Source organism: Paramisgurnus dabryanus, chromosome 1 (assembly GCF_030506205.2).
Source record: "Paramisgurnus dabryanus chromosome 1, PD_genome_1.1, whole genome shotgun sequence".
NCBI lineage: Eukaryota > Metazoa > Chordata > Actinopteri > Cypriniformes > Cobitidae > Paramisgurnus > Paramisgurnus dabryanus.
Window position 1 is genome coordinate 47,208,764 of NC_133337.1, and position 13,364 is coordinate 47,222,127.

Below are 13,364 nucleotides of genomic sequence, written 5' to 3' on the forward strand. Positions count from 1 at the left end.
AAAGATGCCTCTCTTGTGCTCCAGATGGAGAGTTACAGTAAGCCATTGAAATGGCATTAGGGTGAATAATGACCGAATTTTTGGCTTCTTTAACCAACAGCTGCGTATGTAAAATACATATTAGTGATCAAGAACTTGAGTTGTGTTTACTTCCCGTTCATAAAGGTTTTTCCTGTAAGGAACAATGGATAACCTGGAGTGATCTATAGATCAAGGAGAGGCAATGTTTTAATGTTGATCAACAGAAAGTGCACTCAGACACATCCTGTACACACATACACACAAACGCACACCTCAAAGTAAGCCTCAGGCCTGTTTTTATGAAAACAAGAGCAGTTGTGGTATTTTCATCTATGTGTATGCATGTGTAGGAAGAAATGTTTTCTACAACAAATGCCACATTAACATCTTGCATATGTAAAGCCTGAGGCATGGGAGAACAACATAACATTTTCTCAAGAATGCGAGGCACTCGGTGGGATGCATTTTGTAAAAATAGTGCTCTTTAATATAAATTATGGAAATAGTTTATAAATATAAATATGTGCAAAGTTTCTTGCCGCATTTACTATTTTAATGCCTTTGTTTTCTGATCTTCAAGCTTGCACTGCGGTCATCAGACCAGATCTTAAGATGAGACATCTTTATAAAAGACAGAGTAAAACACATGCTGTCCCTGTTGGTGGCCACACATGTTAACACCTTGATCTGACAAAATATGAAAAACGTTGAACCATAAGCCCTTCCATAGACTCATAATACATTCAGTGAATAGCAGATTTTAGTCCTGCTAGCGAAACAAACACTGTGTCGTTGTTATTGAACGAGGGTGCTGAAGCGTAACTGATTTTTCATGCGCACATAAAGCACGAATGCCTCTCTGCGTGACCAGAGACGCATAGTTCTTCATGCCAAACGCCACCGTAAATCAGTTAAAGATTTGTCATACTGTGCTTGTATTTGTTTCACAGTATGTGAAAGTCAATTCGTGTATACATTTTACATTGTAATTTAACCATGAACAATCTTCACTTGTTGCCTGCCTTTTCCTAGCACAAATATGAAACTAATGCTTGCTTTGGCTCCTGTCAAAAACAAAGTAACAACAGTCCACTGAGCTGTCCTCAGGGGCCGTCTTCTCCAGAGAGGGCTAAGAGGGGTCAGAGGCCGAAAGCGTCCGAGTTAAAGGCCTCACGTCTGGTTTATCTGTTCTCTAGTCCTCCTCTTGACGCTGCACAGTCCACAGAGCAGACGAAGCAGTGTCGGCTCCGAGCGGTAAGTAGCCACCCCGTTTGCGCCCCCACGCCCACTTATGAGGCAATTACACTTGGCAAGAAGCAGTGGAAATGTGTGCGTCATCGCAAACAACCGGCTCTCGCTCAAACACGGAGGGCTAGCTAGAGCTTTCCTTCCAGGAGAAAGTCAAAAATGTCGAGCTGGATAAAACAGATTGTGAGAGCGTCTCCCGATCGATCGGACAGGAGCTGGACCGTTGCCACAGCAGCACACTTAACTCCTGTACTGATCAACTATCACTCGTGTTTATCTTCAGCAGTTTGTCTTTGCAACCAGCCACCAGAAAAAAATCGCTTCGTGTCAACAGCGGCCGAGATGTCAGATCCTGGCAGCCGTCCACTTGACCGGGAGTACACGCATCTCATGCTGTCCTTCAAATGGCAGCCACCTGCCAAAGTTCACAATCCAGAGGTCAAAGGCACAGCTGGCCCGCAATACTGACAGACACAGAGGTGTGGAGCGAAATATCTCCACTCACGCCATTCTGCGGATCTGTGAGCATTTATTGGCACGCACATCTTCTGCCCATGCGGCTCTTTCCATCTGAAACGCATCTGGAGCTTGAAAGAATGGCTAGATAGGGGCATCATACTCCTGGAGGAACTCTTGGAGTGTTTGAGGCAGTTGATCCCGTTTGGTGGACACATCTATATGGCCATTTAGAGTCTTTCGACACAGGTGCTGCAGACTGGACATGCTAGAGGCCAGTGGACGCAATAGCTGCAGCGGGATCTTCTCTCCACCAGAGTAAATGAAGTACGCGCTCCCGTCTGCTGACCTTCCGCTGTCCCCATCACCGCTACCTGCAGCCTGGACCATAGATGAGGTCCCTTTCGCAGGTGGCATGTAGTGATGGATAAGTTTGAGGACGCAATCAAAACGAGGCACCGCCTGCTCGCTCCGCGGGTCGGTCTGCAGATAGAACGAGCAGGAATCGCACTGGATGCGCAGGTTTTTGGTGCCCGTGGTCGTTTTAACGCTCAGGGTGAAAAAGTGGTGGTGGTCTGAGCTGTCACGCACCAAGAAGGTACCCGGGGGCTCCGCGCTCAAAAGCGAGCTGGCCTCCTTCCCGCTCACCGTGCTCCAGTAGAAGCCGCTCTCTTGAAGTTTTCGCACAGCCGCGAGCACCATCTGATACTGCGCCTCTGAACTGAAGGTCTTGTACCGGTGAGGGGGCAGGCGCACGCCGCCTTCAAAGGGGCTGCTGCTCATGACGCTGTCAAACCTGCTGTGCGTTACCATGGCGCTCTGCCCACCCCCCGTACCGCCCGGCAACCACTGGTGCTCGGTGTCCAGGGCCGAAGGGCCGTCCCAGCCAGGGTGCTCAGACACCGGAGAGCACCAACACAACGCCCAGAGCTCTGACACCTCTTCCACATTCAGAAGAACTGACGTCTCAGTGGGTATGGAAGGAGGCTAAAAGAGGAAAAAATGAGTGGATAAGTCAGCATATCCTGAACATTGGTGCCAGCAGACTACTGACATCTGCCATGACATCACATTTATGATACATCTTAACAACCAGATTCAATGTTTCTCACACGTGTTGGACTTAAAAACGTAGCCTTTCCCCTTCAAAGAACCCAAACGTTTCCCCTAAAGCTCAGCTGGTAAAGCAAGTGTTAGCAACGCAAAGCTAATAGGTTCTAATCCCAAGACACTTACTGATAAAACAATGCGTACTTTGCATGCCCTATAAGTCGTTTTTAGATAAAACAGTCTATCTATCAAATTAATACACGTAAATGTAAGCGTTTCAATGACGCAAATGTCCTGTCTGAAGAAAAATGAACTAGTTGGCAATCAAAGCTTTATTTTTAGCAGGAGTAAACTCGATATTCACTCGGTCTATTAGAAAGCGAGTTATGAATGAGGTCCTCCAGTTCGTTGTGAATAACCCAATTCCTCATTCATGACACACGGTCTCTGGCTCGTGTTACACTGTAAATACCCCTTCACTCTCTCTTACTGGAATAGACCAACTTAGTCAGGTTACATCGAGGTCGTTTTAGTCCGACTGGCACACATTTAGGTAAAAAACTAAAGTGGATTTTAAAGATAGCACGTTAGCGCGCGCTTGAGTATTAAGAAACGGTTTCACGCGGACGTGTAGCGCCGCATATATAAACACGTTATAACGCTGTTTATATCCCGGTATATTGATAAAAAGGTCCAAAGATACTCAACCATGGTTTTGGTTTTTATAACCGACAGTACATCAGAAAACACAGCAAAACCTTTGTATTTACCTTCAAAGCGTTATCCGACTCAATCTTGGACTTTTCCTAAAACATAGCTCCCTTTGTTGAGTCCCATACAAGTGTTTATACAAAACGTGCCTTCTTTGAAAGGGATAAAGATGAGTTTCATGTCAGTTGTTTAACAGTTGATCGGTGATCAGCTGTATTAAAGTCTTTCAGAGGTAGTGAAGGTATCCTACTGCTTGTGGCATGGAGTTGAAGTAGCGACTGATATTTCTAAAAGGCTCCTCCCTCCCATCGGTGTTCCAGTAAGCAACCACACACTCACACACAGACACGCAAGTGGCGGACTGCCAATAAATAATCAGTGTGACCCTTTTTTACGGGATTTCTTCCCCCTCCCTTCCCTGTTCACACAAGGTGAAAAAAATGCATTGCCCTTGCGGATAGAAATGTGCTCGGTGTGTTATGACCGACCACACACATGTTGCATATTATGCTGTTTTATTCGCACTCGATTTGATTTATTCATTTCTTTATTGATTGGTTTTGCAGAGCCGCACTATAATGTAATTTACTGGCATCCTCACGCGTGCATGATGGAACATTCGGTTTTCAGGAAAATGGGTTTTTGCAAAGCATTTTGCATACCGTCATGTTATTTAACCCTACATGAAGAAGAATGCAGTATACTTTAATATGTACTATATCATAAACTGTAGTAATATTTAGTTACTTAAGTGTTGTAAACCTATAGTAAATGCTAGTAAAAGTATAGCATACTAGTTTTTACAGAAAACTGCATTATATGCATTTTACTGTAATATTCTATAATACAGAGTATACTACAATTTGCTATAAAGTACCTTATGAATATAGTAAGTAGGCTATAGTATATCACATGTTTTTATTACTCTACTTACTGGATTTGTTCCATACGCCATCTATAGGAAACGAGCAGTAAACAATCTCGACTTCAATGAATCACCAGGCCAGGGTAATATTTACATTAGGCTACTAATCACCCTTTGTAAATGATTAGCTTTGGATATTTGCCAAAGTTGTGGACAGTACTGTACAAATTTAAAAATGCTTTTGAATATAAAAATTAAAATAAAGTAGCAAATAACACTTAAGTTATATGCGATTCAACAGAGCTATTATATAGTTAGAATCTAACCAGAAGTGGAATATTTAAAAATAGTGTACATGTAATAATAAGGTGTAATTAGCAACTATTATAATGAAAATTACACGTTGTATAAATAAAGTGAGTTCAGAATAGCACAATTTGGCAGAATTTATGCAGAAATCATTATATACAGATATAGTTGCATCAGTTGTATTACAAATTGAAACACGATATTCTTGTGTTTTGCGCTTTTTCACTCCAAAACGGATGTCTGTTGAGTGTCTGGGGAACGAGTGTTTACATAAAGTTTCTATATTCAAAATTCCCGTGAAAACATGGCGGCGCCCATGACATGGAAAAGACTTGTGTTCTCCGTCTACACTCCTGCATTCTCCTGGGTTTTCACGAGGATTTCAGACCGTTTCTTAAGGACTCATGATCGGAGGAGAGGGTTCGTTTCATGACATAAATACAGGGGATAGATAGAAATCCAGTTGTAGAGTCTTGCGTGTTTCACTAGCGTTAGCTTGTGGTTTTGTAAAGGAGAACTTTTCTATTCATGTGTTGCTTTAAAAGCGAATTAAATGCAGATATGTGCTGTAAATGTTAAGTAGAAGTTTTACATCTGCTAAAGTTAATTGCTTGTAATTTTCGGTAAACACCCTCGTGACTTTTCTATTGGTGATTGACAGCTGTCAAACTGCACTACGGTGTGATGAGAGTAAATAGAGATAAACAGGAAAATCAGATAGGGCATGTAACGTTGAAGCACTTGCGTTTTTAGGAGATGTTATCAAGTTCAGGCATCATCAGAGTACAACAACCATATTCTTGATTCAGACAGTTATTATGGAACATATTTTGATAATTTTGATTTTATTAACACATTTTGTTTTGTAGATGTTCATGCACTTAGTCAAAAAGACAAAATAATACAGTATTGCATTCCAGTAAAGTTAACTATTAGTTGTTTGAGTACAGTGAGCTTGCTGGATGTCTTTTGATAAATATATACATTTATGCAATGCTTTCACCAAAGCGACATACAGTTCTTTTCAGACTTAAGTAATAAGGTTTGCTATAATATTATTAGATGTGCATTGCAGTAAAAGAACACTCAGATATGAACTGTTTTGCAACACACCTATTATTTTATTAAAGTCATGTTTCTATTATCTAAATTAACTAACTTTCAATCAAGAAAGTTTTCCCCAGATTTTCTCATGCTTTTCGAACAAAGCCAGTACGTTACGGCAGATTTGTCACTGTGTGTTTTTATAACCGGTTTGATCTGTGTGAGAGATGGAGGTCATTTAGATTCGCAATCAGCAGTTCACCAGCATTGTTTTACACTCGGTCATAACGGCGCCTCTTTCATTTGGTTTTCTCTGGATTTATGTGAGCTCTACTGTCGTGTGCGGTAAGGCTCCGGATTCGATGAAGAAAAACACCGTCTGGGTTGTAAAGAACTCAGCGTGACCTTGGGGTTTGGCAGTAGATCTGAGTGAAGGGTTGCAGGGTTTTAGACTTCATGTTGTGTCATACAGACCATATTACTGCCTTTGTGCCTTGTTTTGTTGCCTTTGGAGCTGGACATTACCATGTTTAGTGTAAGTCCCAAATCAGATCAGTTGGTAGCCATCTTGGTAGCCCTCAAGGGCTGATATTTTTTGTAGGTAAGCCTAATATAAGTATACAAACAAAGCTCTAGGTGTTTTGGTATTATAAAGATTGCTTTTCACAGTTACATTTATGCATTTGGCAGATGCTTTTATCCGAAGCGACATACGGTGCATTATAAGGTATATATTTTTATCACTGTGTTCAAACCCATGGTCTTATTCGCTACTAATACCACTAAACTATACAGGAGCTCAAATCATCACATTAAACCATGTTTGCAGTGTTTTTCCAGCTTGTATACCTATAGGACAGCATATTTACTTTAACAAGAGTGGTTGGGTAGGCCTGTTTTGCATACAATTGAAGACTGATGCACAGAAGGAAAAGAAGAATAGGAGATCTCAGATCTCCTGAATGCATTGGCTTGTTGTTAAAGCAGAAAAGGAAAAAACAAGAATCATCATCACAGTTCAGCAACCAGATGTTAATTCACAAACGCCCTACATGAAAACAGCACATTGTGAAGCCAGATGAATAGCTCTGCCAGTCTAACTTTTGGATGCGGATTAAAGGGTTTTCTCTTCCTGTTATCCTGTAGATCTACTGTGCTACTCTTGGCCCCTCTCCTGGCAGAGACTGACCCGTCCCCCCTGGCCTCCTCCAGACCGCCAGGCTTCACCGGGGTCGATGGGCTCCACACTCGCTTCCACTGGATGGCAGATCATGTACCTGCTTTTAGGGTCCCTGGGGGCCACATTCGTGTTCTCCATTCACCTGATGAGTTTTATCAGGCTATGAAGGTATGTAAATGTGTCATACGATCACTAAATCTGTTTTTAATCCATTGCTGTCTAAGAGCCAATTACATTTGAAGTATCACAATGCTCCATTTGTGTGTAACTTTAAGTTTGCAAAACCAGATTGCAATTAGTTGGAAAATATGAGAATTAATGTGGTATTCACATATGTAATGACTATTTAATAAAGCCTCAAACACAGATTTACAATTTATTACAGTAACTTTTCAGTAGTTTTTTTTTTTTACATAACATTAAACTGTTTTGCAATGATGCCAAAATAATTTATTATACGGTAGTTGGGAATAATCTTATCTTTTGGATCACACCCATAAAGTTCCAATGAAAATAATGTAATACTTCCTTATATTGTCTCTAACAGCTCAGTTTGGTAATTTGTAATAAAGTTTTAACTTAATAGCTCTCATTTTTCATATCTCCTATAAATCTTTGTTTGACCAGGCTCGAATCAAGACAGCCAAGAGTCGTGTGGTCATGGCTTCCCTCTACCTTGGCACAGGACCTCTGGAGCAAGATCTTGTATGTATCCTGTTTGTACATTTTTACTGTAACTGAAAACAGCCTAACAAAAAACTGACTGTGGTCTAAGTGAGATTTTTTCTTAGGAAGGAAGCTGTCCAGGCCACTGCTGTTTAGATGTTAACCACTCAAATGTAAAAGGGAACTTCACATATTAGTAAAAACTAAGTTTTTAGAGAGGCTTAAGAAATGAAGTATGAAAATTAGTTAATGTCAGGTCAAGTCAGATGAGATAACCAATAAATCAGTGGTGCATGGGTAACTGCTTAGTGAATAAGTCATTTTATACCATCTGTTGCTAGAGGCATTTTTGCCTACCAGGTGAAAAATTTAGTGGCCATGGACCTCAGTGATAGGGACCCAGATTATCATAGATACTTTATAGGACTAGTGAGCAAAACTCAGTGACACAAAAAAACTCAGAACACTGTGCATACTCATCATATTCATGCCCATATTCAACCACCCTGACGTCAAATTTTGCATTGACAAGCATTCACATTTTCTGTTGAAAACGTCAAAATCTACTTTGGTATGTGTGTGTACTGTAAGTGTAATACTGTAAGCTCAGTCTACAGCAGGTTGTCATTTCCTTGTTCCAGCCAACATGCAAAACCAGCTGGACAAGACATTTGAAATCTTAAGTACAAGGAAAGGGAAACATTGCAGATTTAGAGGAATGTTTACATAATCTATTGTCATTGAAAACCTGTCAGTCTATCCGCATGTCTGCCTAATAATGGTATTTGGCTCATGTAACAGCTCAGGGTACTGTAGTTTCTACTTTTTACACCTGACATCCATAATATGTAGTTTTTTGGCCTAACCCAGTGGTTTTGAAACTGGTGCAATGAGTTTTTTGACATTTTATAAAATGCATATATTTTTCATAAATTCTGTGTAATTGAACCTTAAAAGAAAATAAGGGTACAAACCAACATCACTACATTGTATCATTTAATATGTTTATGTCATGAATCTTCTTTGGGGGGCTGCAAAAGGATGCACTGACTCTACACAATAGGCGGGTGGTGTTGGGGTACACCAGAAAGTTTGGTCTTACCTCTTCTAATGACAGTCTGATTTTCTGTGTAGGTTGACTGCATGGAAGAGGCATTAGAGCGATCGCAAGCAAAAGATGCACCTGATCTCAAAGTGGATTTTCTGCTAGATTATACTAGAGGATCAAGAGGTCGGTCTCTTTCTTCTTACTCACTCAGACTACCTGTATGACCAATTTTTCTCTCGGTGTGGGCGTGGGCTTATTCAGGGTACTCCGGTTTCCCCACATAGGTCACAAAAACATGCAAGTTAGGTGAATTGAAGATACCAAATTGCTTCTCCCCCAACCTGTGTGTTTCTCAAACTGGGGGTAAAGAACCAATTGTGGTTCGCAAGGAAATTGCGAAAGATGTTCATTAGTTGATAAAAAAAATATTTTTACAAATCTGAATAAAACACTTACTAACAAAATATAATGTTTTTTTATTCTGTATGTTATGTGACTATTAGACAACACTACAATACACTCACCTAAAGGATTATTAGGAACACCATACTACTACTGTGTTTTACCCCAGAACTGCCTTAATTCTATGTGGCATTGATTCAACAAGGTGCTGAAAGCATGCTTTAGAAATGTTGGCCCATATTGATAGGATAGCATCTTGCAGTTGATGGAGATTTGTGGGATGCACATCCAGGGCAAGAAGCTCCCATTCCACCACATCCCAAAGATGCTCTATTGGGTTGAGATCTGGTGACTGTGGGGGCCATTTTAGTACAGTGAACTCATTGTCATGTTCAAGAAACCAATTTAAAATGATTCGAGCTTTGAGACATGGTGCATTATCCTGCTGGAAGTAGCCAACAGAGGATGGGTACATGGTGGTCATAAGGGGATGGGCATGGTCAGAAACAATGCTCAGGAAGCCGTGGCATTTAAACGATGCCCAATTGGCACTAAGGGGACTAAAGTGTGCCAAGAAAACATGCCCCACAACATTACACCACCACCACCAGCCTGCACAGTGGTAACAAGGCATGATGGATCCACGTCGAATTCTGACTCTACCATCTGAATGTCTCAACAGAAATCAAGACTTATTAGACCAGGCAACATTTTTCCAGTCTTCAACTGTCCAACTTTGGTGAGCTTGTGAAAGGTCTAGCTCTTTTTCCTATTTGTAGTGAAGATGAGTGGTACCCGGTGGGGTCTTCTGCTGTTGTAGCCCATCCGCCTCAAGGTTGTGCGTGTTGTGGCTTCACAAATGCTTTGTTGCATACCTTGGTTGTAACGAGTGGTTATTTCAGTCAAAGTTGCTCTTCTGCCAGCTTGAATCAGTCGGCCCATTCTCCTCTGACCTCTAGCATCAACAAGATATTTTCGCCCACAGGACTGCCGCATACTGGATGTTTTTGCCTTTTTACACCATTCTTTGTAGACCCTAGAAATGGTTGTGCGTGAAAATCCCAGTAACTGAGCAGATTGTGAAATACTCAGACCGGCCCGTCTGGGACCAACAACCATGCCACGCTCAAAATTGCTTAAATCACCTTTCTTTCCCATTCTGACATTCAGTTTGGAGTTCAGGAGATTGTCTTGACCAGGACCACACCCCTAAATGCATTGAAGCAACTGCCATGTGATTGGTTGATTAGATAACTGCATTAATGAGAAATTTAACAGGTGTTCCTAAAAATCCTTTAGGTGAGTGTATATCGGAAAACGTTGACATTAAACATGCAAATGTGCTATTAAGTTATTGAAATATTTACTAAAATCTCAAGAAGGTACTTCAAATAAATAATTTAGGTCAAAAAAGTTCAAAAAACGCCTTATCTAGATGGTACGCCACTCAAATAAGTAGCAAAAAAAATCACATGAAATCTTAAATTAACAGCTCAATCCACACCACATCCTTATTTGGTTTAATATCTGATAATGACTTAGATCAGATTATTTCTTAAAAATCTGGCTCAGTGTGAATGGTCTTTCTTATCTGTCCATTACGGGAGTCATCACACTGTATGAGTGTGACGCATGCAACTGTATCTGATACTGTCAGAACATCATCTGAAGGCAACTTTTTGGCATTTAATAAAAAGCAATAGCTTTAGGATGATATTCCACAATGAGAAGGAAGTAATGCCTCCAGGAAAACCCCAGCTGGTTTCAGTTCTTCCTTTGAAATGAGACTAAAATTTTATGTATTTTAATGATGTGGCAACTTGGGTGTCATTTGCAGAATAACCAGTTTTGGTAATTGTGGGATAGCATGAAGACCTCCTTCCTGTTTTTCTTTTCCTTTAACCTAGAAAATGTCTTAACAGGAATTGTTAGTCATTCCATTGACGGATTTGGCTGTGCTTTAGGAGTCACCGAATGTTGTAAGAGTTGATAATCTAATATCTTATGGTAAAAGAGGCATCATATTACAGCTTAGACGTCCTTGATTCGATTGATTCAGTTCCTGCTTGTTCTCATGAAAGAGCCTGTGAACTTTTATTAGTATAATAATTTATCACACTGTATCTTTTATTAGCTGTACTGTAGAACTGGGTAGTCAGGTGTCTGATGACGAGCATAAAGTCATTGCATCTTATTCTGGCAAAGAACCGCCCACTTACAATAGATAGGAAGAGTTTGTCTGACCAATATGTTTGTTTTTTGCATATGCAGGTAAACACAATTCCCGCACAATGTTGTTGCCACTTCTCCAGCGATTCCCTGAACAGATGAGAGTGTCCCTCTATCACACACCTGACCTGCGGGGTCTTCTGCGACTTCTGGTGCCCGAGCGTTTCAACGAGACCATCGGGGTACAGCACATCAAAGCTTACCTTTTCGACAACAGTCTCATCATCAGTGGGTGTGTACGCACTTATGCATTCATGTGCAAATGTCTAAACAGTGGCGGAAGCAGCAAACGCACACAAGCGTGATTTGTTATGACAAATGCAATTTAAATGTCAAAGTTGACATTGGCAATTATGCATATAGTTGTTCCACATGCTAAACATTTTACTGTTCCATATGCTTACAGTGTGTATTTTTTGTACCTTTGTCATGTTTATTCCCTATGTGCAGTACAGACTATTTGTCACCCTGCACCACAAAACGAATCATAAGTCGCTCGTGTATATTTTTTTAGCAATAGCCAACAATACATTGTATGGCTAAAAAAAGTTTTATGGCAAAATCATTAGGACATTTAAGGCCCCCTAACCTAAGAAACTGCACTTAAATGTGTTTCTATCAGATAATGAGTTGCCTGTGTGTGTGCAGAAACATCCATCAATTCTTCTTTATGTAATCTCCTTTAAACCGCAAGGCTATTGGGGATCCCCTATGTGATGTCACATTGATTACGCCCAAATAACCACTTTCAAACTCTGCCTTATGGGCGTGTAGTTAAGCCTTCTGCCAGAGACACATGTTTTGATGTAGTCCAAAGCACATGTGTAAACGCTCTACCCCCTACTTTGCATACGGGGAGGGGAACAGAAGCTTTCTTTGCATTCAAAGGCACACACACAAGAACAGCACATTTTTCATTGCAGCCATGTTCAACGTCATATAATGAAAGATCTGTGTTGTATTTGAGCTTAAACTTTACAGATACATTATGGGGAGACCAGAGACCGTTTTAATATTGCTGAAAACACCTAGGTGAGGGGCCCTTGAAGTAAAGATCATGTTCCAAGAAGACATTTTGTACATTTCCTTCCATAAATATATATATATATATATATATATATATATATATATATATATATAAAAATTATCATTATTATTGTGTTGCTAGGACTTCATTTGGAAAACTTTTAAAGTGATATTTCGGTTTTCGGCCGAAAGACTTTTATCATCGAAACAATACGGCTGAAATGTTGTGAGGATGCAAACAGAAACCGCTACCTGCACGTGCTTATCTGAAGCAACATGTCTGCGATGTGGTCGTATTTGGACATGCGGTTGAATGTGTCTGGTCTAGCTCCAATCAGATGTAATTATCCATATGCCCTTAAAAGATCAGAACTCTTGATGTGTAAACTTTAGAGAGAGAGTTGTGCTAATGGGTCTCATACTGTAGTCTATTAACATACATTTGGCGAATAAAGCAATGAAAAACAACGTAACGTTTTTTATGTTTAACGACATGCTGCGCTGTTTGGAATTCGCCCTCTGTCTCTCTGCGCGCACGTGTTTAAGTTCACTCAGTAGTGCATACACGGAGAGATGTGTTTCAAAAAGCAAGCGAACATAAAATCTTTCTGTTCTTGACATGGCACATACAAACAAAATTATCTCCATAGGATTCTTTTTCTAATAAAAATTTTTTGTTTATGTCTTAAGTGTATGTATAGATTAGAGTCAGAAATCAGTCTGTGCTTATTTGGTCTTAAAGAGACAGTAACCTCAATTAACCTACTTAAGTATGTGTCATTAATGTTAATCAAACAACCCAAGACAAAGAGAAAATCACTTCTGTAGCTCTAAAAAAAATATTATATTTAATTCATACAATAAAGACAGTGTTATTATTCATTTATTTCGATTTCTGTACTTAATGCTAATTTCAGGCCTTACTTATTGTGCAACTTTTTTTTATAAATGTTTGCAATGTCTTTATTTGTTATTAGATTTTTCCCACCCCTTTTTTGCTGATCTGAAAAATAATCTGATCCATGCCTCAAAAACTGTAATGTGATCCGAACCATCAGTTTTATGATCCGTCACACCCCTAGTAAATTAGTACACAGTGATAGCCATAA

General features: G+C 40.1%; 2 protein-coding genes across 2 annotated transcripts in view; one reads left to right on the top strand and one right to left on the bottom strand.

Annotated features, from left to right (window-relative positions):
* Positions 1–481: 481 nt before the first annotated feature.
* Positions 482–3,776, bottom strand: socs3b (suppressor of cytokine signaling 3b). Its single transcript, XM_065262557.2, has 2 exons — positions 3,546–3,776; positions 482–2,712 (listed from the first exon to the last, which is right to left on the bottom strand). Exon 2 carries the CDS (start codon positions 2,536–2,538, stop codon positions 1,870–1,872), a length of 669 nt encoding a protein of 222 aa, XP_065118629.1. The 5' UTR covers positions 2,539–2,712; positions 3,546–3,776; the 3' UTR covers positions 482–1,869.
* A 1,063-nt stretch (positions 3,777–4,839) lies between these two features.
* pgs1 (phosphatidylglycerophosphate synthase 1) overlaps positions 4,840–13,364 on the top strand; it is a 30,873-nt gene continuing 22,348 nt past the window's right edge. Inside the window, exons 1-5 of the mRNA XM_065262549.2 lie at positions 4,840–5,080; positions 6,851–7,052; positions 7,512–7,589; positions 8,685–8,781; positions 11,272–11,461. Coding sequence (XP_065118621.2) covers positions 4,965–5,080; positions 6,851–7,052; positions 7,512–7,589; positions 8,685–8,781; positions 11,272–11,461 — 683 coding nt within the window. The 5' untranslated portion in view covers positions 4,840–4,964. The remainder of the gene's footprint in view (positions 5,081–6,850; positions 7,053–7,511; positions 7,590–8,684; positions 8,782–11,271; positions 11,462–13,364) is intronic.

Coding starts and splice junctions, on each gene's coding strand:
- socs3b (XM_065262557.2), bottom strand. CDS start 2,538: ATGGTAACGCACAGCAGGTTTGACAGCGTCATGAGCAGCAGCCCCTTT.